The following is a 22,724-nucleotide window of genomic DNA, read 5'->3' on the forward strand; positions in this document are numbered from 1 at the left end:
AGTTATTTCAACTGAATTTTACACTCCAGTGATTCTTTTTGTTTTTTCCAGCTTTATTTCTCTCGTGGCTTATGGGTAGTTAGGTGGTAGGCTCCTATCTCACCAGTATCGCCATGAATGTTGACTTGGAGATGAGTTAACTGTTTGACCTGTAGGCTTTAAGACTGGAATGGAAGTTGGGGATCTGGGAGATGACTGGGTTTTGAAGTACGACCCATGAACACTTGTGGCTTATCCTCTTATGCTGACACAAGGATTAGGTTGGAACAGACGGTGAACTTCTGGAGAAAGCTTTTTCCTTGCTGGGAGATTAGATGATCACCTCTGGCACTGGTGCAGATCTGACCCTGGACATGAGGTCTAAAGGGGGGTGGCCGTGGGGTAGCTGTCCCTAGGAAGGCATCACAATTAAGGAGGGAAGAGGTTAATACACTGACTAATGTTTCAGTTTACAGACACTGGCCCCTCTCTTTGTTCTGTTTTATCATACACATTCATCACGTTCAACCTGGCAACCCAACCAAATAGCTATTTAAGTTGTAAAAATGAATCATAGCACAATTTCATGAACTGTGTGATATAACTGAATCTAATCACATTATACAGCAGGGCCTTTGCAAGCCTGGTGTCCCTGGTTCTGAGCTTCCTCAGAATAAGTAAGTAAATAAATAGACTTCATTATATATAATAATAGCAAGGTGGTTAGGCCAGTTGGGTTGTGGGGCCAGGCAAGGAAGCATCCAGATGTTTGACACTGGACCATGGTATCCTTTTAATCTAGCTCACCCTTGAAAGGCCCACAAAAAGGCCTTGTCACCTATCGTCTGCCTTCTGCATGTGGCCAATCAGTTTCCCAGTTTATTAAAGAAATGGCAGGAGAGATCCTAGGATCAGAATGTAAACCCTATAAATGAGGACTACAAGGAAGGGCACTACTCCAGCTCATGTCCACAGAATTTCAGGGCACTCTTGCTTGGTACCGACTGGAAAGATGGATAAACATACAGTCTCTACCCCCAGGACCACTCTCAACAATGGGGCCTACTCATGCGTCAAACATCTTTCTAGGTGCTGTTTATGTGTTTTTTTATTTGACTGTAAAAGATAAAGCTTGAGCTGTAGTATCATCTCTGTTGTTATAGATGAGGAAATGGGAGTTTACAGAGGTCAAGTCACTCAAGGTCACCCAGCCAGTAAATGTCAGGGTGGAGACTGGAACCCCCTTCCGGGCGGTGGAAGAGCCCAGAGAGGAGGGTGGGTTGGGGTGGGGGGCGGCAGGCCTCAGGAGCAGGGAGCAGCCTGGTGGTCGAGGTGCCCACATGTGCCATCCAAAGTTACACTTGATTCCCTGTGTGCTTAGGACCCCACGTGCTGGCGGGCTGACCAGAGCGGAGCCCAAGAGCCCTACCCTTGGCCAGCGTTGGGGGGTAAGAAAGGCGTGGGCTGAGCCTGAGCTGGGGAAGTCTTGCTGGGGAGAATCTGCTCCCTGTAAGAGCGCCTCTGCCCCCACATCGCCTTCCTCCCCAGTAGACAGATACTGACAGCGAGCTGTGCGCCTTCTCTCTTCTTTCTTCCCTGCCTCCCCGCTTCCTCATTCATCACTTGCCCTTTTTCTTTGTCTCCCTCTTTGTCTCCTTTTCATTCTTTTCCTTGGCTCCCCCTTTCATTTTTCTTCCCCTTCTTTTGCTGCCCGGGTGTTTCCTTTCCTCTCTTCCGGAAGACTTGGCAGTCCCCCACCCCCGTTCCTTCTTCACCTCCTCCCCCGCCGCCGCCGCTGCTTCCCTTTCCTATGGAATATATAAATAAATATATATATGTTTTTTTTTTTTTTCCCCCTCTCTGTTTTTCTCTTGGTTGTGTCAGCATATTTTAGACTGCTGGGCTTTGCATGTTTTGCAGCTGGTTTTGATGCAGTTGTCAGATGGTGATGGATGACTATCATCATTTAAAATGTAAGAGAAAATGCCTTGGCACAGAGAGACAAGATCCACCGCCGTCTGCCAGCCTGGATCGGCATGGCCACCATTTTCCTCGCCCCTCTCCCGCCTCCCGCCCTGCTCCCACTGCCCTTGCCAGAATCTGCAAAAGTCATCGTGAGCCGTGCAGCACCGGGCTCTCTCCTCCTATAATATCACTTCGGTAGTTGTCAGATCATATGAAACGTCAAAATTCATGTGGCCTCTGTGAAGAGATATATTTAGTCCAGCTGCCGCGTACCTACACGTTCCCCCTGACACTGACATATTAGTTAGGCTGTCTTTTGCAATCTGATATCTTTAAATTTGCCACCTTGTTAAGTTTTGATTAATGTGATTCCATTTCACTAAAGTAATTGGCTTGGCCTGTTGTAAAAAATAATCAGCCCCCTCTACGGAACAAATGCTAGAACATGCTAATGAGGGAGTGAGTTCGTTACAATGATGGCGTGGACTGACAGTTATTAATGATTGTTATGATAAACAGACGAGTGTGAATTGGGATGAGTTGGGCAAAAGTGACAGTTTAAAAATAACGTATATTGGAAAGTACTAACGAAGTAATATACTGTTAGGAAAACAATCATGCAAGTTGTCAAGGAAAGAAGTGTAATTATACAGCCACATGGGCTGCTTGGGAGGACAGGGACCTGCCTGATAATGGACACATTTTTTGTTGGCAAGAGGGAAATATGTTATGGCAGAAAGAGGTGCAGATTGATAAATTAATTGGTCCTTCTCACAGCTCTGAGAGCAAACTTGGCCGGCAGTCATCACACGGATTAGGGAGACGACGTTTGCCCAATTCCTCTTTGCCCCAGAATCTCCCCAGTCCTCCTTGCCAGGCTCTTCCGAGGCATCTCTTGTCGACTCTTCTCACCCAACTTCACGAGCTGCAACAAGTCGTAGAAACGTGTCCCGAGGCTGGCTGCACCAAGTGCAACTCGGAGCTGGAACGCTGGCAGCCATGTTCATTTTTTTTTTTTTCCCCTTTTTCTTCCTTTCTTTTTTGTAAGACCCTGAAGACGTAAATGCTCTATTGTTGCTAAAGTCTTTGGCTGTGATGGATGCAGTTATGGGTGGTTTCCAGCTCTGTGTAGGAGACTATGAGGGCTCACACAGGCTGGGGACTGGGTACAAGGGATGTGCCAATTCGTGCTTCCAATGCCAGCAAGTCGCTGTTGGCTCTTTGCATAATTAGGCAAGACAGAAGTGGTGTGTGTGTGTGCGTGTGTGTGTGTGTATGTATGTGTGTGTGAGTGTGAGTGACAGAGAGAGGGAAGGAGAGGGAGGGAAGGAAAGACTTGTCGGAAAAAGAGACTGAAATGACTGGGAAGTGTCAGGAGGAGGGGAGGTGTGGTCTTGAAGGGTTGACTGAGTCTGATGGTTCACACCCATCCTACTGATGTTTGCTGACTTGATGGAGAAGGGAGGCAGGTAAGAGGAGGTGAAGGAGGGGGAGACAAGAATATTTTGTCATGCCCGTATAGGCTCGGGTTCTGGATTTCTGTCTTGGCCTAGACTCTTGATTGCATATAACCCGTAACCAATTTAAAGTCACGTAGCGTACATGGAAGATTTATAAAGATGCTGAATTATTTTGTGGAACCCAAGATCAAAGATGTAGCTGGGCCTCACAGCACCTGGGAATCAGACTTGAAGGGGGACCAAGATATCTAGTCTAAGTCTCTCTTGACCTATTTCTCTTTCTCTGACCCTCTAATCCTGCCCCTTTGTGCCGCCATTCATCTCTCCCCCCACCAAGCTATGAGAGCCAGGAAACTGAAGGTAAGTCATGGCCTCAGAGATTTTGTTTGTCTGAAGATAGGGCATCTATCCAAATGTTAGACTTCTTAGAAAGGGAGCTTAACTTCCCTCTGGGTGGCCCAGCTCCTATGGTTTGGGAATATAGCAAGGAACCTGCTGATGTTGACTGTGATACTTTGTTTCTCACATAACTGTTCTATCAGGAGGGTGTTCTCCTTACTCAACGGATGAGGGACAAGAAGCCAAGCATTCGTGAACTTGCCTGTCCATTACCGAAAGGGGCAGAGCTGGAGTTTTAATCAGGGCTCTCTTCAAGTCTCCGAAACTTGATGCTTCCCGCTTTATTGTATCTTCTCTTGCCAGGATGCTGTGCATTTCCCTGTAACTTAGGTTGGTACATGGAGCAGTTATTTGCCTGAGATTCAAGGAAAAGAAAACTCAAGAAAAAGAGTCCAGTCTGCATTGTATTTGGTCCAAGTAGAGACTACAGGAGGTTTATTAGCTGCATGGAGATTTTCTGCAGCACATGTGTAAATATGGGACCACGTGGATCTCTTGGGGTCTACTTGGGGTGTACTTGGGGTCTACTTGGTCTCCTTGGGGATGTGAGCAGAAAGACAAGTCTCATGATCTGGCCATCAAGCCTAACGAAGAAGACTCTGGAGCCTCCTGGTGCAAAATGTCCAGAGTAATCCTGAAATCAAAGGGAGTTGCCAATTGTCTCACAGCAAATCTGACTAGAAAGAAGGTGGTTTCATTTTTGCGTGTGTGTGAGAGACTGTATTTGCTCTAGGAAAGGAGCAGGTGACTAAGATTCATTTAGTGCTGACCATGTGTTACGGGTGATGCTAGCTACTCCCTGACACTGTGTCTCATCTTGGGGCTGGATGTGGCGCCATTTTATAGATGAAGAATAGAAGTTCTGGGCTGTTGAAAGCTCAACTTCTAGTGAGCTGGACTGTAGAATGACAGTTGGTTTCCTTAGAAAGAAGGCTTTGGTCCTATCTAACCCAACTGTTTTTTTATGCCCCCCCCCCCCATTACTGACTTTCCCTCATTTTCATTATGAGACTGGGAGACAGCAGAGTGGAACAGTTTAGCCTCTGGGATTAGGAGTTGGGGCCTGTGTACTAATCTTGACTGTGACTTTGGGAACAGGTCATAGTGCCTCTTTTCCCCCCCATCTCCCCCATCCTAAGAGCATGGAAGATACTGTCACTTTTGAAGGCAAAGGAGAAAACAGATTTGGATTCGTCTTTTAACTCCTTAAAAGAAAGGGAAGGAGGATCCTCTCCTGACTGAAAGACTCAGGTTTCCTGTGGGTGTGAGGACTACCATCTTCCTGACCCTCAGATGAACCTTCTTCCTGCAGTCCTATGACTAAACAAAGGTCACCCCAGAGGTGAGAATTCGGTCAGAGGATGAGCCCCCATGGTGGGCAGACAGGGTCAGAGAAAACTCTCATCAGCATTATAGATGGTTGTCCCAGCATCAAAGGGCAGCTCTCTCCCCTCAGGACAGGGCAGCTTCTTTGTGTCTTTTTTACACTGTTGTGAAAGAGAAAAAAGTAGCCACTTATTTCCGAAAGTTCTCTGCTATTTTCTACCTCATCTTCTCCATTTTTTTCTTTCTGGACATAATCATCCCTCATCCCTAGAAAGCCCTGGGTCTTCCTCCTCCCTTTCCAGGTGGATATTTTCATAGTGGAGTTTTCTGTGCTCTATGTGCCACTGACTCAAATGTTGCTCAATGGCGGAGGATAGGACATATACCTGTAAGGTCAAGCAAGCTCCTAAACCTGGGCTCATGGACAGGTCTGCCTGCCAGCTCGAGTCTCCATAGAAAATCTGTACTAAGGGATCATGAGTGAGGTTAGCGCTCATCTGTAAAGACCAGGTAGACTGTTGTGAGCCCGTGGGTTCTTCCCTCCGATTTTTCTCCCATTTCAGTCTTAGTAGGATGACTTAGAAGTTTGTCTGCAGAAAGTCTTGGGGCCTCTCACGGCAAGGTCATTTCATGTATGCCTATTTTTTTGGACATTCAGGGAAAAATATGAGCTCCTGTTAGGATCTGTGAGGAGTGGGAACGATGTTGGTTTAGACACGGATAGAAGGAGATTTTAAAGCTGCACTAGGGGAGGGATCACAGTAACCTTTGTTCTTCCCTGTTGTCCTTGAGTTGAGAACCACGTTGCTGCTAACAGCACCTCCTGGTGGCCCCAAGCGAAGGCATAGGACCCAGCAAATCTTACTTCACCTTCTGTGGGAAGGGTCTTTGGTTGGCCCCTGTGAGTGAAAAATTTGAGCTGTATGACGGCGGACTTTTTCCATCACATAGGGTTTTGATGAAAGTTATGGTATGTGCCCCCAAAGCACTAAAGGGTGTTGACACACTTGACCCTTCCCCACCTCCATCACACAACATTGCTATGAAAATGCAATCAATCCAGTTTCTGACATCTTCCCCCCATTCTCAAGAGCACCTACTGTATCAACATGACATTTTTTAATCTTGGCTTGTTTTCCAGGCCATGAATTTAATTTCTCAATGCTCCACTGTTCAGCTTTTATGTTCTCACAGTGGTTCCCGCCATCTTGTTTAGTCACATCCTCTTTCCCGGGCATCCTAAAACCAAATAGTTTTTAAAAATTCATTGCAGCCATGGTCATTCAGCCAAGTTCTGACAAAGCGAGTCCGACATCCCTCGGTAAGTAAAATCCGAACCTCCTGATGTTGTGTAACAGTAAGCAGATTGGCACGTCTTTGGATTAGCGGAGGCACTGAAGCAAAATGCTCAATCCTTAGTGACCTTTGGCGAATGGATGGGGATGTGTAGCCATCATAGGTTATCTTTATGTTCATTGTGTAGACACTCAACCTCTGCCAGGCCAAGACAGAAGCTGTCAGAGCAGATAAACTTAGTTAGGAACTGGCTGTTTTCCTTACTACATCACAGTGCCCTGCAGAACTATTTTGTCTGATAACCTGCTTCTTCTTTAAACTTGTCCGTGAGTCATTCTGTGAAGCATTAAGCCTTTCCTCTTGGGTTTTGAGCTGCTTATACTTTGTTTTAATCTTCGGGCCTAGGACTTTCTTTCTCAGAGAACGTGCAGTCAGCTCTTTTGCAAACTGTTCTGGTGCGTTCCTTTTAGGGAATCCGTGGGAGATGCTCTATCTGGGTCTTACAGGAACGCATTGTAGGGGCATGGATCTGCGCATAGGAGCAGAGGTGTGTTTCTTATATTGGTTCAGGAGGCATAGTCTGGAGATGGGGTCCCCTTTGATGGCTTCTCTCTGAGTCCGTTAATGCCTCTCTTGAGTTTACGCATATTACATACGTTGATTTGGAATTTCAGAACCACTTGGAGGAAAAATTTGGGTAAACCATTCTAAACATTTGGAGTAAAACCTCTTCTGCTAGCATGGTGGTGTCTCAAGGCCAGGGATGTTGGATCTGAAGACTGGCTTTGTGACTCTGGGCAAAGTGCTTCACTTCTCTGAGCTCAAATTTGCTCCCTTTTAAAATAAGGTGGGTCATGGTTCATGCAATTTTTAAGACCTGTTCCAGCTTCAATGGAGTCCAGACTCTCTTAGCCAAGAATAGGACTGAAGCAGAGCATGTTTTAGGGGAAGTGGATGAACCGTTGGGCTTTTCTTCTTTCATTTCTATTCCAGGTGAAGATAAAAGACTTTGCTCTCTACTGAGCTGACATGAATTCAGAATTCATTAGTTTTCAGACTTTCTTTTAAGCTTCAGACAGGATTGTGAAGGGAAAAGCCTGCCCTCGATTCCTTTGCCTTATTAGTTCTGCTCATATAATGTGCGGCAGAAACTGCTAATTGTCACTTGAGGGTGATGGGTGAGAGTCTGCTCTCTTGAGGGAGAAGTCAAATTTCGTCGCTCCCGTCTCCCTCTTGCCTAGCTAAAGATCTCATCAGGTCTTACAGAAGAGGAATCTAAATTAAATCTAAATTAAAATTAATTAAATTTGCCCCTTCGCTGAAGAAAAAGTGGAGAGTATGGGAGAATTGGAAGGTGACAGTGTAAAAACCCAGTTGTGTACAAGATAAATGATAAAAACAGCATTGCGGACGCACTCGTAGAGTGTGCATGGGTTCCGCTTACGTGTGTTGACACTGGGAGAGACTCAGACCAGCACGGGCTCATATGCTTTACCCCCAGCTGTTTAGACATAATTTCATCTTACTACAAACTCATTGTTAATCTTTTAAGGCCTAGTTTTATTTAGTTTTTGTTCATAGCTTCAAGTGTCTTATGCTTCTGTGTGAGAAGGTACTCCTTGCAACTCGAGCCCAATATCTACGTTTGGGCATCTGCCTCACAGAACATCAAGCTTAAAATGTAAGCACTGTTGTAAGAAAAATGCCATTAGCATTCCGTTCTGAATTTTTGGTGTCCGCTGAATACACCCTTTTGTCCACAGTGCTCTGACCCAGTCTCCTCTGTGTCTGCTAAGCAGCATGTAGTTCTTCAGGATTTGCTTAGTGAAGTCCCAGGGGGTGGTTTTCGTAGGGACCTCTGCTTCCTAAGACTGCAAGTCACACCAGCAGTCAGTGGCCGCCCTTTGGGATAAGGCATTGTCTGAACGTGTCCTCTTTCTTTGGTTAAGGGACATAGCTAAGGCCAAGCTGGGAAGCAGGTCTTGGGTTGAAAAGATTACCCTCTTAGCTATGCAGCAATTGTAATTCAGGATCAGATTGTTTTAGCAGGAGATGGCAGGAGGGTTTAGTTCTTGGCTCTTTTGCTTATTAGCTCTATGACTGTAGGTAGATTTTCAGCCTCTAGAGCCTTACTCTACCCTGGAGATAACACATCTTTCTGGGGTTGTCCTGGCAGTTCCTGAGATCGTGCTAGTCATTCTAGTCAGTTCATGGCAGTTGAACTGGAACCACCAACAGTTCTTACTTGGTAGTATGCTACAATTCGCTAAGAGAGTTTTACTCATGGACCTTTAAGACCAACGGGCAGACGAACAGAGGCAACCAGATTTAGCATTCGGCTCTGTAACTGGTACATTCTGAATCATCTGCATTTTCCTTAATACCTGGACTCTTTCATTGTTTGGCTTTTGTCCCTTTCCCTTCCCTCCCCTTCCTTTCTTCCTCTTTCTTCTTTCATTGAAAGATTTACTGACATGCTAGTAACTACTTGTCTTGGAATAGGTTGAGCACAGGAGGTAAAGCCAGACCTCGTGCAGGCCGCAGATGTGAACACCAGCGTCTTGGAAGAGAAAGTTTGACAAAGTGAGTAATCTGACAATGGCTTTATAAGAGCTTTCAGAAAAAATAGTGGGGATTTCATATATTTGAAGCAATTAAAACCAGAATGAAAAAGCATGTGTTTGAGAAGACAGGAGAGGGAAATGAAAGGAAATCCTTAACAGCTCAGGAATTTGAAGTCACAATGACACTATTTTTAGTCATGTGACACTTATCCTGTTTTAGAAATGAAACAGTAAAATTAACTTTGCTCTAGTTTTCTTGGGCTTCTTTTGAATTACTGCATGAAAGTAACAAATATTTCTGGCAAGCAGACCGGATTTCCAGAAACTTCTCCTCAGAGAGGCCATAAGAACTCTCTGAAAAGTTACATGTTTTTGCTCTCCTAAAAAACATTAAAAATGTTAGAAGTTGGCTAGCACCAATTTTAACTTTGAAACCTGGGCACTTCAACCGGTACATGTAACTGCTAAATGGTTTTTGTTTGTTTGTTTGTTTTATGGTTGTCAAAACCAGCAAAGCTAACTTTGTACATTTCCTACTATAACTGAAAGCACTTTGACAGTCTGAAATCAGGTATTTCAATATGGAGAGCAAACAGCCTATTCATTTTATCACCAAACTTTTCTAAGCAGTTCGACGTTTCTGAAATACATATCACTTCCAAATAGGGAAGCACGAAGTTGATAAAGGTTGTGAGGGGGCCAGTTCTTGGAGGCTGACCACCCCAGCGGGATTGCTGGTTCACTGGGCAGGTACCTTTCGAGGCCAACCTGCTGCTCGTTTGACTGCGTGCAGACCATCTGCCCATGTGTCTGAGGTTCCTGAGGGCTTCCAGCCATGCTGGAATCAGGCGTGTCTCTGGGTTTTCAAGTGGATCAGCCAGGGAATATCTGAGATGGTGTCCTTATGTTGCAGTTAATCACAGTGGAGCTGGGCTCTGTGGAAAGATGTGCCCCATCAGAGTGACCCATAGATGCTTTCAGAGGAGACGTCTGTGTGGGCTGTGTGTAGGGCGCAGGCTGTGGTTGGGTCCCCCACCTGAAAGGGAGGTGCCCTGCAGCATCTTCGTTTGTCGGTGGGCTGTTTCACATATGGATAAGTGACATTTTGTAGCTGAGTCTTAGGCTAGCCCTTTCCATAGGTCTTTAATGGGGGTGCTTGGTCCTCCATTAAAGGAGGAGCTGGGGCCCCTTCACCTGCCCTCATCTCTTAGTCTGTTTCCATCCTAGTCTCCCCAGAGTTAACAGCTCTTCTCCTGGGTCCTCTCCGCTGATCCCTCTTTTGGCATTTTAATGACCTCCTGATCTCTTCTTGAGTCTTGGCCTCATTTCTTCTGCTGTGAACTTCTTGAGGACAGCGAATATCTTATATTTTTAGTTTTTGTTTTCTTTAATTGCTCACAGTGTTTACTGAACAATTATTTTATCATGAGGAACTTGTAGTGGTCTCCAGACTTTGGTTTGGAAGTTAGCCTGACGACGAATGTCTTGTATGGGGTGATTAGCGGGGTAAAGAGTGTGTGAAGAAACCACATTCTGCCGCCAGACTGCCCGGCTCAACAGGGTCCCTTCCTGTCTCTGCCTCGGTTTCTTCACTGACACTGTGGGAGTAGTAAGAGTACCTACTTCCTCTGGTTGTATTACATGAGTGAGTCCCCACTGCCATTGCTACTGTTCTCTTACCTGAGGACTTTGGGGAGGAAGAAGAGGTAGTCAACAGCAGTGTCCTGGGTCAGAATTTTTAACCATTTTGGGAGGCTGATTTAGTGAGAGAGTTTTTGCTTTGGGGCAGGAAGGAAGGTTACTTTTGTCTCCTTTTTCCCCCTGCCCTCCGCGAGGGGCATTTGCTGTAGCTGGTTTCCTTGGTGCAGGAAGCAGTGATGATGCCTTTTATATGCAGGGGCTCTTCTTTGCTGCTTGCCTTTGTGTGCGAACATCTCCTCTGTTAAGAGATTAGAGCCTTAATCCTAAATGATATTTCATGCTCTAAGACTTAAATTTATATATCACTATCCCGAATAATGTATTGGATTGCATTAAACAGATTGTAGATTAACATGCAACTATAAAACAAATTGTCAATGCGTTGTTGACAACTCTAAGTGCAAGTTCATATATTTAACTACATTTGGGGAATATTGAAGTGTTTAAAGCAGCTTAACTGGTTGATGTAAAATTAAGCATCATATTCTATTTCAATTTGTGGGCCAGCCCCAGGAGACAATAAAATGGAGGCTTAGGCTTGAAAGGAAAAGGAAGATGGGAGAAAATTTTGGAGGCAGCTTTGGTGCCAGAGACATATTGGGCAGCAAGAAAAGTATTCTGCCCAATAAGGGCTACGTTGGGTAGTAGTTGAAAGATGCCCGTTTATTTATTCAGCCTATAAGCAGCTACTTTGAAACCTTAAGGAATTTCTGATCTAGTTGAGGAGATAGAGCAACCGTTAACATTAAAAACATTGGTGAAAAATATAAGCCATAAACTCCTTTAGCCTGAAGCTGTGTGCAATAGGCCACATGTTAAGAGAATTCACAGGAAAGGACAGTGGTGCTTAGAATGGTTAGAAAGGGGGCCACCTGGGTGGCTCAGTTGGTTGAGGCTCTGACTCTTAATTTCGACTCAGGTCGTGATCTCAGGGTGGTGAGATGGAGCCCGGCATCAGGCTCCACACTCAATAGGGACTCTGCTTGGTATTCTCTTTCTTCATCTGCCCCCGCCCCAAACTTGCACAGGCTCATGCGCACACATACTCTCTCTCAAATAGATAAATCTTGAAAAAAAGAATGGCCAGCAAGATCTTAGACCTTGTGACACATGAACAAATCCTGGGACAATAGAGAAGAGAATGGAAGTTGGGGAGGTTGGAGGAAGCGTGGTGGGTACCAGTGTGCTGGGACAGTGGGAAGCTACTATTGAACAGCTGGGTGGGGCTTTGGGAATAGAGAACCATGGCAGCAAGGATGATCCTGGAACCAGAGGGTCCAGGATTCAAATCCTGGCTCCCCCACTTTCTAGCTGTGTGATCTTGGGGGAGTTGACCTCTTTCAGTTTTCTCATTCATATAACGGGGATAATAACCATACCTATGTCTTAGGATTGTAGGGAAGTTGAAATGTGTGCTTGAGTAGAGGAGGGGCATAGCGGAAGTAGTGTTTGACATGCATTCAAATTTAGTTCTAGGGTAAGAGATGGGAATTAGGGAAACTGACTTGGGAGCCTCTTTAAGCAAGTTAGGTGAAAGGTGATGCGTCTTAGATTAAGGATGGATCCTAATGAAGAAAAAAACATACATTTTTTCCCCCTTACTTTCCTTTTCTTGGGCTGTAGAGAACACTGATGTCTATACACTGCTGTAGTTTTATACGCCTTTTTCTAAACAGTACATCCTTAGAGGGGTGTATGTGAGCTGGGAGTGTGGACCCTGCCAAATGTGAGCATTTCCTTTCTTCCCCTTCTCTCTGCCTCCACAGTGTTGAGATTTTTTTGTACCTATTCCAGAAACTTCTAAATAACTTTGGAACAAATAGAATTATGGATGTGAGTTATCTGGAGAGAGCCCTCAGTTTGCACTCGCAGATAAAGTGGGGTAACCAGGCAAGACTCCAGTATAATCTGGAGCTGCATTAAAGGGAATGGGATGTGCTCAGCCTTTTTCACTCCATGCTGCATGAATGAGATCCTTGTTGGAGCTCTGGAGCTGCTTCTCAGAGTTCAAAGGGAATGTGGAAAAAAATGGGAGGTGGGGCAGGCCGGTGGAAAAATGATTCAAGGGGTAGAAAATAGATCTCTGAAGGGAAAATCTTGGACAGTTGGTATGTTCAGGCTAGAGAAAGAAAAGACTGAGGGTAAATGAGTTACTACTCTCAAACAGCAAAGAGTTTTTTAAATGGAAATCTGTGGTTCTCAAAGAGTATGCCATGGAACCCAGGTCTTGGGGAGAGGGGCAGCTTTTAAAGTCATGTCAGTTTGGGAAATGAGGTGCTTTATGCTCCTCTGGACAAATCACAGAGCACATGAGCATCTTGAAGGGACTGAAGCTTTCTACAGAAAAGCATTCCATTCTACTTGGAGTAATGAGAGTATTCCAAACATTTTCGGTTATTTTTTTTTAACACCTTCAGAAAGTGCTGATAAAAGAATTACCAAGGTGTTTGGTATAAAACAGAAAATAAAAAGGCTTGAGGCATGAGGCCAAGCATCGTGGTGATAATATAATTTTTCATTGGGGGAAGCTTGGGGTGGGGTGTGTGTGTGTGTGTGTGTGTGTGTGTGTGTGTTTCGAGGGTTTTGTTTTTGTTTTTGTTTTTGTGGTGAGGCAGAAGAGAACATAGTTGGCCACTGGCACTGGCTGGGGTGTGGGGAGCTCAGACCTGGTCTCTGCACCAAGGCCGTCCTAGGGAGATGCGGGGCAGCTTGCTGTACAAAGTGGATTTCTGGGTCTGGCAAGGACCGGTCATCCTCACCGTGGGTGACAGTGGTCCAGGGGCTAGGAACTCCTTGTGGTCTTTAGGAGGTTTAAGAACTGCAATTTGGGAGGACTCCAGGTCGCTGGTGCTTTCTTCGTCAAGTATGCCGATTCCCTGTCCAGTTTGGCTTAAGAGCCCACTTTCCGTTTCTCTTTGTTCTCTCTCTGCCCTTCCTTCCTTCCCCACTTCTTTCTCTATTTCTTTTTCTCTCTGTCCTTCCCTTTCCTTCCCTCACTGAGTCTACCTGCTCTGTCACTGATAAATTATTATTTTGTCTTCCTCTTTGCTATTTGGGGTGCATACCTTACTCTTCTGATCCTGGGAAAATCTTTGCTTTCTGAAGTCCTAAATGACCTCTCTTATTCTCTTCCCATCCCCACAGGAAAGTGTACATCTGAGTGTCTCTCTTCTATGTCTCGTGGTCTGTGTCTCTTTGCCTCTACACACACACACACACACACACACACACACACACACAATCTTGAAAGTACAGGGATACACCTTTTGTGTTTCATTTATTGTAAAATAGTGCACACATCTGTAATTATATTACTCTTAAAATAAAGCCTTCATCCACTCTTAACATCTTTTGATGTCCCTTCCCTGCTGACTCTATTTTCTCTTGTTCCCACTTTACGTTAATGTGAAGAGACAGTTGAGTAAATGCACAATGAACTTCAAAACCTAGTAATTGTTTTTCAGAAAGAATGAAACTTGCGAATTAGATATGGATTGTAAAAGAACACCAGGGCTGATTAGTGTTCGTGAGGGGCGCCTGCCGGACGGCTCTGACACCTGCCTGCCAGCACTCTCCAGAAATGCCACCATTGATGCCTCTGTTCTGCCCATCACAGGATGGGGGGTGGGGGAGAAGTGGTGGGTGGGAGTTAAAAGACTCTGCAGTGAACCACCTTGTCAGGCTTGGCAATGCATGGGATGCCTGACATAAAAGGCAGCGAGAAACAAAGATGAGTTGCATCCATTTTACAAGCAAACTCTAGTTATCTGTAAAAATAAAATAAAATAATAAGGTATCTTTTTTGAAAGAGAGAATGAGTGAGACTTGAAAGGGGTTCACCACTTTTTTATTTTATTTTATTTTTTATTTTTTAAAGGATGTGGAGATAATGAGTTTTTTGAGACTTGGTGGGGGGAGGAAAAGAATTCACAAGCCAAGTTTCAAGCTGCTGAAAAATTGCTTTTAGGAAAGGGGGAAAAAAAGAAACCCTTTTCCATGCTAACCATCTGCTTGTGTCTTGTTTACTGCCCAGAGTGCCAGTTTGTGCTTATTAATCATGCTTACACAAGTATCTTAATTACTCCCTATGTAGCTGCTCTGTCTTGAACTCAGAAGTTGACCTTTCTCTTTTTATTCCTTTAAATCATTAATCATACACAATCAACGCCAGCGGGGCAGAGCCATGGAGAAGGCTACCCAGATTCTCACACCTCACGCCAGTCCCAAGCAGACAGGGAACGCCAGAGTGACTGCTACGCCAGCAGCCGGCCGCATCTTAATTAATGACTCTGCTGTGTTGAGACACACGGGCTGCGGGGGGGGGGGGGGGGTGTCCCGGGGGGGGGGGGGGGGGGGGGGGGGGGGGGGGGGGGGGTGTGTGTGGGGGGGGTGCGCTCCTGCCGCCACCCCTCTCGGCGCTTCTCCCTGCCTGTCCTCCCTTGCTGCCTGGTTTGAGGAATGACTGCTTGACTCTGCCGAAAACCACAAAGGCCTCCGCTAGGGTTTTACAGTCCTGCACCCCTAGACTTTGGAAGGATCTGAGCAGAAGCAGGGTGAACTTCGGAGAGAACATGCTGTGTACCTTGAGTGGGAGGTTTTTTTGTTTTTTCTTGTTTTGTTTTTTGTTTTTGTTTTTACTAGATCAGTGCTTCTCACATTATGCAGTGCATGTGCATCTTTTGGGGACCCTGATAAAGTGTAGATTCCTGATGCAGGAGGTCCGGCTGCGACTCGAGACCGCGCCTCCCTAACAGGGTCCCATGGGACACACAGATGCCGCTGATCCACGTAACCTCTAGGAGGATGACACATATTTGTGTTTTATTACCCCTTTGGCTAGACCAATAAGATTTTGGTGCATGGAAACAATTTTGACAGAAGTGACACAGACATGCACACACGTCGTACCCTTTTCTGGCAAATGATACACGTGATATAAAGATTGGCCTTTCACATGGAGGGTGAAATGGGGACTTTTTGCTTTTTCATTGAACTTTGTAAAAAAAAAAAAAATCACTTAAAATGGCTGAAAACATTTTGCTCCAGGAAAAAAAAAAAGTGCTCCAAAGTAAAGTAATAATGTTAAAATAAAATAAAAAAAAAAACGATTGCGGTGTGTGTTTCATGAGCCTGCTCCTCAGTTCCAATATACCAGACAAATTACAGGATGTGGAAGTAATTTTGTCTCCTGCCCCCCCATCAGCTCTGTTCTTTCTGCCTCCTGATTAGGATGGGAAGCCCAGAGATAAGATATGGGGGGGGAATGTAAACTGGGGGTCTCCTCTTTTTGCCAGTTTGAATGTTCTTCTCTTAAAGGGGAAGAATTTGCCCTCTCTGGCAAAACAGCTTGAGTTTCTACCCACTGTCATTAATTTTATTCTTTTTTTTTTTTTTTTTAGATTTTATTTATTTATTCGACAGAGAGAAATCACAAGCAGACGGAGAGGCAGGCAGAGAGAGAGGAAGGGAAGCAGGCTCCCTGCTGAGCAGAGAGCCCGATGAGGGACTCGATCCCAGGACCCTGAGATCATGACCCGAGCCGAAGGCAGCGGCTTAACCCACTGAGCCACCCAGGCACCCCATTAATTTTATTCTTAAAAGCAGGAACTGTGGGGGCGCCTGGGTGGCTCAGCAGGTTAAAGCCTCTGCCTTTGGCTTGGGTCATGATCCCAGAGTCCTGGGATTGAGCCCCACATCCGGCTCTCTGCTCAGCTGGGAGCCTGCTTCCCCCCTCTCTCTGCCTGTCTCTCTGCCTACTTGTGATCTCTGTCTGTCAAATAAATAAATAAAATCTTTAAAAAAACAAAACAAAACAAAAAAACAAACAAAAAAACCAGGAACTGTGATGTGCAAAGTTGTATGGCAATAATGTGCATGTTAGAATTGTGGTTGACGCATCCAACAGTGATGATACAGGGATGAAATAAATGTGAAACACATTTTTAAAGGATTATATTTATTTATTTGAGAGAAAGATATAGCATGAGCAGGGTTGGGGTGGCTGGGTGGGGGGTGGTGGGAGAAGCAGACTCTCCACTGAGCAGGGAGCCTAATGTGGAGCTTGATCCCATGACCCTGGGACCTTGACCTGAGCTGAAGACAGATGATTAACCAACTGAGCCACCCAGATACCCCAAAACACATTCTAAATAGGGCCTGGGATTTGCATACTACATGCTCAGAGGGAGGCTGGGTAGGTTCTGTACTGATGCTAAGGGTTTTGCCATTGTAATCATTTGGAAAGAAGCACACAGGAAAACACATTTTAACTAACTTTCGTTGCTTTCCATTTCAGCTAAGAGCAGGGTGAGAGGGTCAGGGCAAGAAGGGATTTGATTAAAAACAAAGTCTTAAGTAAAAGCAACAAATCTGTATTAGTGAAAAATCACCTAATTAATTCAGATAAAAACTTTGTCATTCCACATGCAATAAGAGTACACGGTTAACTGACTTTATTATTTACATTAAAAATTACTTGTTCGTGAAGTAAAAAAAAAAAAAAAATCAATTACCCTGAATGAGGTGAATTAAGAAAATATTTCATCAGGGTAGCTTGTCTTTTCAACTGGCTGCCTTTTCAGAGTTTGTTGATTTATGAAGTGAAAATTCTGTCTTGTCTCTGGTGAGGACATTCTGTAGCCTTCCTACATAGTTTTGGTATTTGGGTAAGCTCGTGTTTTTGGCAGCTTGGAGAAGATCCTGGCCGAAATGACAGAAGTACATAACTCACTTTGGTTCGGTAAAGTAATAATTAATCAGAACTTCTGAACATGAAGCATTTTGAGAACTAGATCTGGACGCCTTGCATAACCAGGGTCTGCTGTTAAACCCTTTATAGAAGACTCTCCTTGTTCTTGGAACTTTGTGCGGACTTGAGAGCGAGCCGATTTAAGTGTTGAGAGCCTGGTTTGGCAAGAGTTGTGTTTATGCTTTTCCCTCTGAAGGCCATGCATCTGACCCCTCCAAGGAAGCCAAGCTATTTTTAAGGAAAGGCTAGAGTGGCACTTTCTGGGGGAAATTTGTGGCACTTTTCATAGCGAACCCTTGGGACAGGGGTGGAGTTGTGGGGAATCGTCACTAGGATTTGGCTCTCGTTGGGCCAGGGCTCTGCTGCTTCCTTTAGTGGAGGCCAGATTTGCTATGGTGGGAGAGGATGCTATAGGAAGCTTATCAAAGTCCCCTGTCTAGCAAAGAGGTATTTCTCGGCTGTCCATTTCTTGGTTATCAGTATCTAATGTAGTTGGCCTGGGGTGGGAGCCTAGGAAATCTGGAATTCCTAAAGTAGTACGCCAGGTAATTTTAACATTCATCAGGGTTGTGAACCACAACCTTCCGTCTATTTTGCTCAGCTTGGCTCTTTTCATGCTCTAGCTGCTGTAGATCTCTGGAGCTGTATCAGAAAGACGATCTTGTTGAAGCTCTGAAGACAAAGTGTTAACCTAAGCAGGGCATCTGCCTTGAGATGCCCACAGTCTATGGAGAAGGGTACTCTACGATACCAGGTTAACTGCTTTGGATGGGGCTTTGCCCGTCTTGTCCTGTCTCTGGCTTTCTTGGCTTGGTTCTCGTCTGTTGGCTCAGTCTGCCACTCAGTGCCTGGCTGAGCTTTGTTAGCTGTGTTTCCTTTGTAGGTCTAACTCTGGGCTCATTTCTGACCCGTGGTCCCAACAGCATGGTGTAATAGAATCCTTCCTTCTTATAGTATCTGTGGGGAGGACTGTGGTGGAAATTCCAAGTAGAACAAAATTCAGTATTTGTGTTAACATGGGATGTACTCAGGTGCACATCATATGTCTAAGAGGAGGGTATATAGTCTCACCCACTGATCTAGTCCCACGAGTTTTGTTTTGTTTTTTTGTTTTTAATCAGGGACCTTCCTATGGTCTAATAATCCAAAAAATATACTTTGGCTAATGCTGTTCTCTTCTAATCTCTGGGACTTAGTCCAGCCTCCACTCTAGCTAATGTAGCTGTTTCTGTGCTTAGTTTAGACCGCTGACTCGTGTTCTACCCATGAGCTCATTGGATCCCATGTGTCCCCTCTTTGTACCAGCTTTCCCACTGAGGTCCAAAACCATGTACAACTTTCCTTTCCTATACTGACATCGACAGACCCTAAGTGACAGAATCGTCTTTGTATAGTCACATGGTAGCATCATTTATTAATATATAATTGAGAAATTCCTGTATTAGGAGCTAGAGGGAACTGCATTCCCATCTGCAAGCATCAATGTTGAGCACCAACTCTATGCCAGGCACTAGGCTTGGTACTAGGAATACAAACGTGGGTGGTATTCTGACTTGCCTGAAGGAACTCATGTTCTGACAGAGAGCCTAGTGGTTTTGGACTTGTGTCATACCGTGTTCTGTGATGTGGGAGGAGGGTTCGGGAAGGAAGGGATGCAAGGTGCTTATGGAAGCTCCACTAAGGACACTAACCCAATTGAGGGCATCAGGGACGTATGCATGGGGGAAGGAATTTCTGAGCTGGGGTTTGGAGGATGCATTGGAGAAATGAGGAAAAGAAAGGGACAGGGAGGTTTGTTCTTTCAGGGTAGAGGAATGCGAAAAGGCAAAAATACCTGGAACACTATGGCAATGTGAAACAAAGTTGAAGGCTTGGTACTTGATTTTGAGGAAATGCGATATACATACTGAAAATCTACCTGAATATCTGGGAAAAAGTATATTCAACTTTAAATTCTTTTTAAAAAATATTTATTTATTTATTTTAGAGAGTGTAGGGATGGGACAGAGGGAGAGGGAAGTAGGGAGAGAGAAAATCTAAAGTGGACTTCTGCTTGAGCATGGAGCCGTACATAGTGGTGATCCCAGGACCCTAACATAATGACGTGAGCTGAAATCAAGAGTTGGATGCTTAACCATCTGTGTCACCCAGGCATCCCTCAACAGTAAATTTTTTTTTTTTTTAAAGATTTTGTTTATTTATTAGAGAGAGACACAGTGAGCGGGGAACACAAGTAGGGGGAGTAGGAGAGGGAGAGGCAGAGTTCCTGCTGAGCAGGGAGCCCGATGTGAGGCTTGATCCCAGGACCCTGGGACCATGACCTGAGCTGAAGGCAGACGCTTAATGACTGAGCCACCCAGGTGCCCCTCAACAATAAATTCTTAAGAATATCCACTATATATAGTAATCTTGAGGGGAAATGTGAAAGTGGAACCACTAGAAGGGAAAGTAGGGGGAGTCAGGCCCAGCAGCTCTTAGGGATTTTTGTATTTTTTTATTTTTTTAAGATTTTATTTATTTGTTAGAGAGAGAGAGAGAGAGATAGAGCACAAGCACACAGAGTGGCAGGCTAGAGGCAGAGGGAGAAGCAGGCTCCCTGCCAAGCAAGGAGCCTGATGTGGGACTCAATCCCAGCACGCTGGGATCATGACCTGAGCTGAAGGCAGCCGCTTAACCAACTGAGCCACCTAGGCGTCCCGAGATTTAAGTTTTATTTCCAATTTCCAGACATGGAAATTAAGGCTCCAAGAGGGTTAGTAACTTGCTCAGAGTCACCCAAGTACTATTTATTGGAGCTGGAGTTGAACATATATTTGGACTGAATGAAAGAAACCCCTCCAGAGCAGAATGGGTCTTTGCATTGGGATTGGATGGAGGAGAGGAACCTGAAGTTTCTTTATCTGACACATACTGGAAGTTTCTTCTTCTTCTTTTTTTTTATTTTTAAAATGTTTTATTTATTTATTTGACAGAGAAAGAGAGATCACAAGTAGGCAGAGAGGCAGAGAGAGAGAGGAGGAAGCAGGCTCCCTGCTGAGCAGAGAGCCCGATGCGGAGCTTGATCCCAGGACCCTGAGACCATGACCTGAGCCGAAGGCAGAGGCTTAACCCACTGCGCCACCCAGGCGCCCCTGGAAGTTTCTTCTTATGCCAAGTCATGGTCTCTAAGGTGTGTTTTCGGTGGTAGAATGCTGGTCTTTTAGAATATGAAGGGACTTAATCTCTATTTACTGATGGAGGGGGGGAACCAAGTCCTAGAGAGGACCTGTGATTTGTCTGAGTTGAGTAACGTGACAGGTGGGGCTGCAACCCAGTCGGCTGCTGGAGTGGACTGGTGTTCTTTCCATTCTAACGTGCCATGATATTGGTAGGAGGGATTGTCCTCATTCCTTAACATTTGCCCCCACTACATGTCAGGTCTTCATAGAGGAACCCTCAGAAGGTACTGTGGTTAAAGGAGTAAGAGACCCTTTGATCTTAATGAGACATTGACAAAACTCCCAAAGTTCTGGAAATGAAGGTTTAAAAATAAATTTATGGTGGACTAGCTTGAAACTAAGTCTGACCTGAAATAATGTGAAACTATAATCCTTCTCTACCTCACTTAGTAATGTTAGGAAAAACTGTGAATGACTTTGGCAACAAAAAGTCCTGTGTGTTTTGTCGAAGGCGTCTTTCTGGATTATCTATGCCTGTTGTTGTTGTCTTTGAGTTATTTTGTAAAATAACTTGTGAGAAACTGATAATAATACCAATAATTCCTTCCCATAGACATGCAAATGAATTGTCCTGTATTGTGCAACTGTTTATATCCCCGTGGTTACCAGTTTTGTATCTATTTGTAAAATCGTTTTAGCATTCCTGATTATTTGTATATGTGTGGTGCTTGGAATTCTCCTTCAAATTGGTACATCTTACTGGTTGATTCACTTATGAATTTTGTTAAATAATTTACCTGTGTTCATTTTAAATTTGTATGAGAGTCCTGATTTTACATTATCTGAAATTTTTTTAGAGTATGACTATCCCTATCTTTCACTTTAGAAACATGAACACTTGCTAGGATTGTTAGCTCATCTAGAGCAGAGACACCATATTAAATTCCTACATTTTGAGAAACTGAATTTATGTGTATATACACACCTACACAGATATTTATCTGTGTGTGAATGTATCTGTGTATGTGTATATTTTATATATATATATATTTGTATATGTGTGTGTATATATATATATATATATATATATAGTATGTGTGAATATATAAAATCTAGAAAGATTTCAAACAGGAGATTATAGATGTGGTACATTGTCACTTTTATTATCGTTTTCTTGGTGTCAGGTCAATACGGTCACAATTTACTTAGTAGTTTGAGAAAACTGAAACCTAATGCAAATGAAAAAAATCTTTCAGTTGTGAATTTTCAGGCAAGAGAAAGTTACCAGCTATAATGAAACCAGTAAGAGCTCAGTGTTTTGGTAGCTTGTTGTTCTTTTGATACAATAGGCCAACGTGCTGATCTGCACATTAAGAATAAAACAGGTGCAAAAGTCAGAATAGTTTGCATAGTATTACTCTGTGATATGGTGTTTTTAAAGGCAGACAGTCCAGATTTATTTATGTATATACAGCAATGAAATTACTTAAAAAAAAAAAAACTTTCATAGAGATGAAGGCTCCAGTGAGGGGCGTTTCTGATTATCATTGGTGGGACCGTTCTGACCACTGTAGAGACCTGAAACAGTCCAACACCCACGCTCCCTTCTTGCTTCTTATTTGCCCAACCTTTGGGAGTTGGGTTGTATAGTTAAATCCTAAAATGTCAGAGCCCACAGAGTCCTTAGCATCTCTGAATCCAGGCCCCTCTCTTTTCCTGTACTTTTAATTAAACCAAATAATGATGGACTGACTTTTTAGGCTTATCATTAAGACCTATACCTAAAAATATCAATTTCTCATGTCTGTAAATTCCCAAGGAGGTCCTGGCTTGGGAAATAAGTACTGGTTGGCTCAGTCAGTTACGCATATTAAATGCAGGTAACTGCCTTTTTTCAGGAAGGTGACTGGGATGGAGATGAAGAGGAGTGGTATGCTTGGATGTGGAAATTTACTTTGGTTAATGGAACCTTAGCGCCTGTGTTGCTTAGAATCAGAGAGCAGGAGAGAACCATGGTTACCTGGTACGAATTCCTTGTTAGAACAACAGATGAAGAGGGTGCCTGGGTGGCTCAGTGGGTTAAGCCGCTGCCTTTGGCTCAGGTCATGATCTCAGGGTCCTGGGATCG

At 44.3% G+C, this 22,724-nt stretch overlaps 1 protein-coding gene across 1 annotated transcript in view; it reads left to right on the forward strand.

Moving 5' to 3' along the window:
- The window catches only part of LRMDA (leucine rich melanocyte differentiation associated), a 1,051,049-nt gene that overhangs the window by 197,690 nt on the left and 830,635 nt on the right, over window positions 1-22,724 (forward strand). Inside the window, exon 3 of the mRNA XM_059397881.1 lies at window positions 8,928-9,008. Within this exon, the coding sequence (XP_059253864.1) occupies window positions 8,928-9,008 (81 nt within the window). The remainder of the gene's footprint in view (window positions 1-8,927; window positions 9,009-22,724) is intronic.

Source organism: Mustela nigripes, chromosome 4, assembly GCF_022355385.1.
Source record: "Mustela nigripes isolate SB6536 chromosome 4, MUSNIG.SB6536, whole genome shotgun sequence".
In the NCBI taxonomy this organism is placed as follows: domain Eukaryota; kingdom Metazoa; phylum Chordata; class Mammalia; order Carnivora; family Mustelidae; genus Mustela; species Mustela nigripes.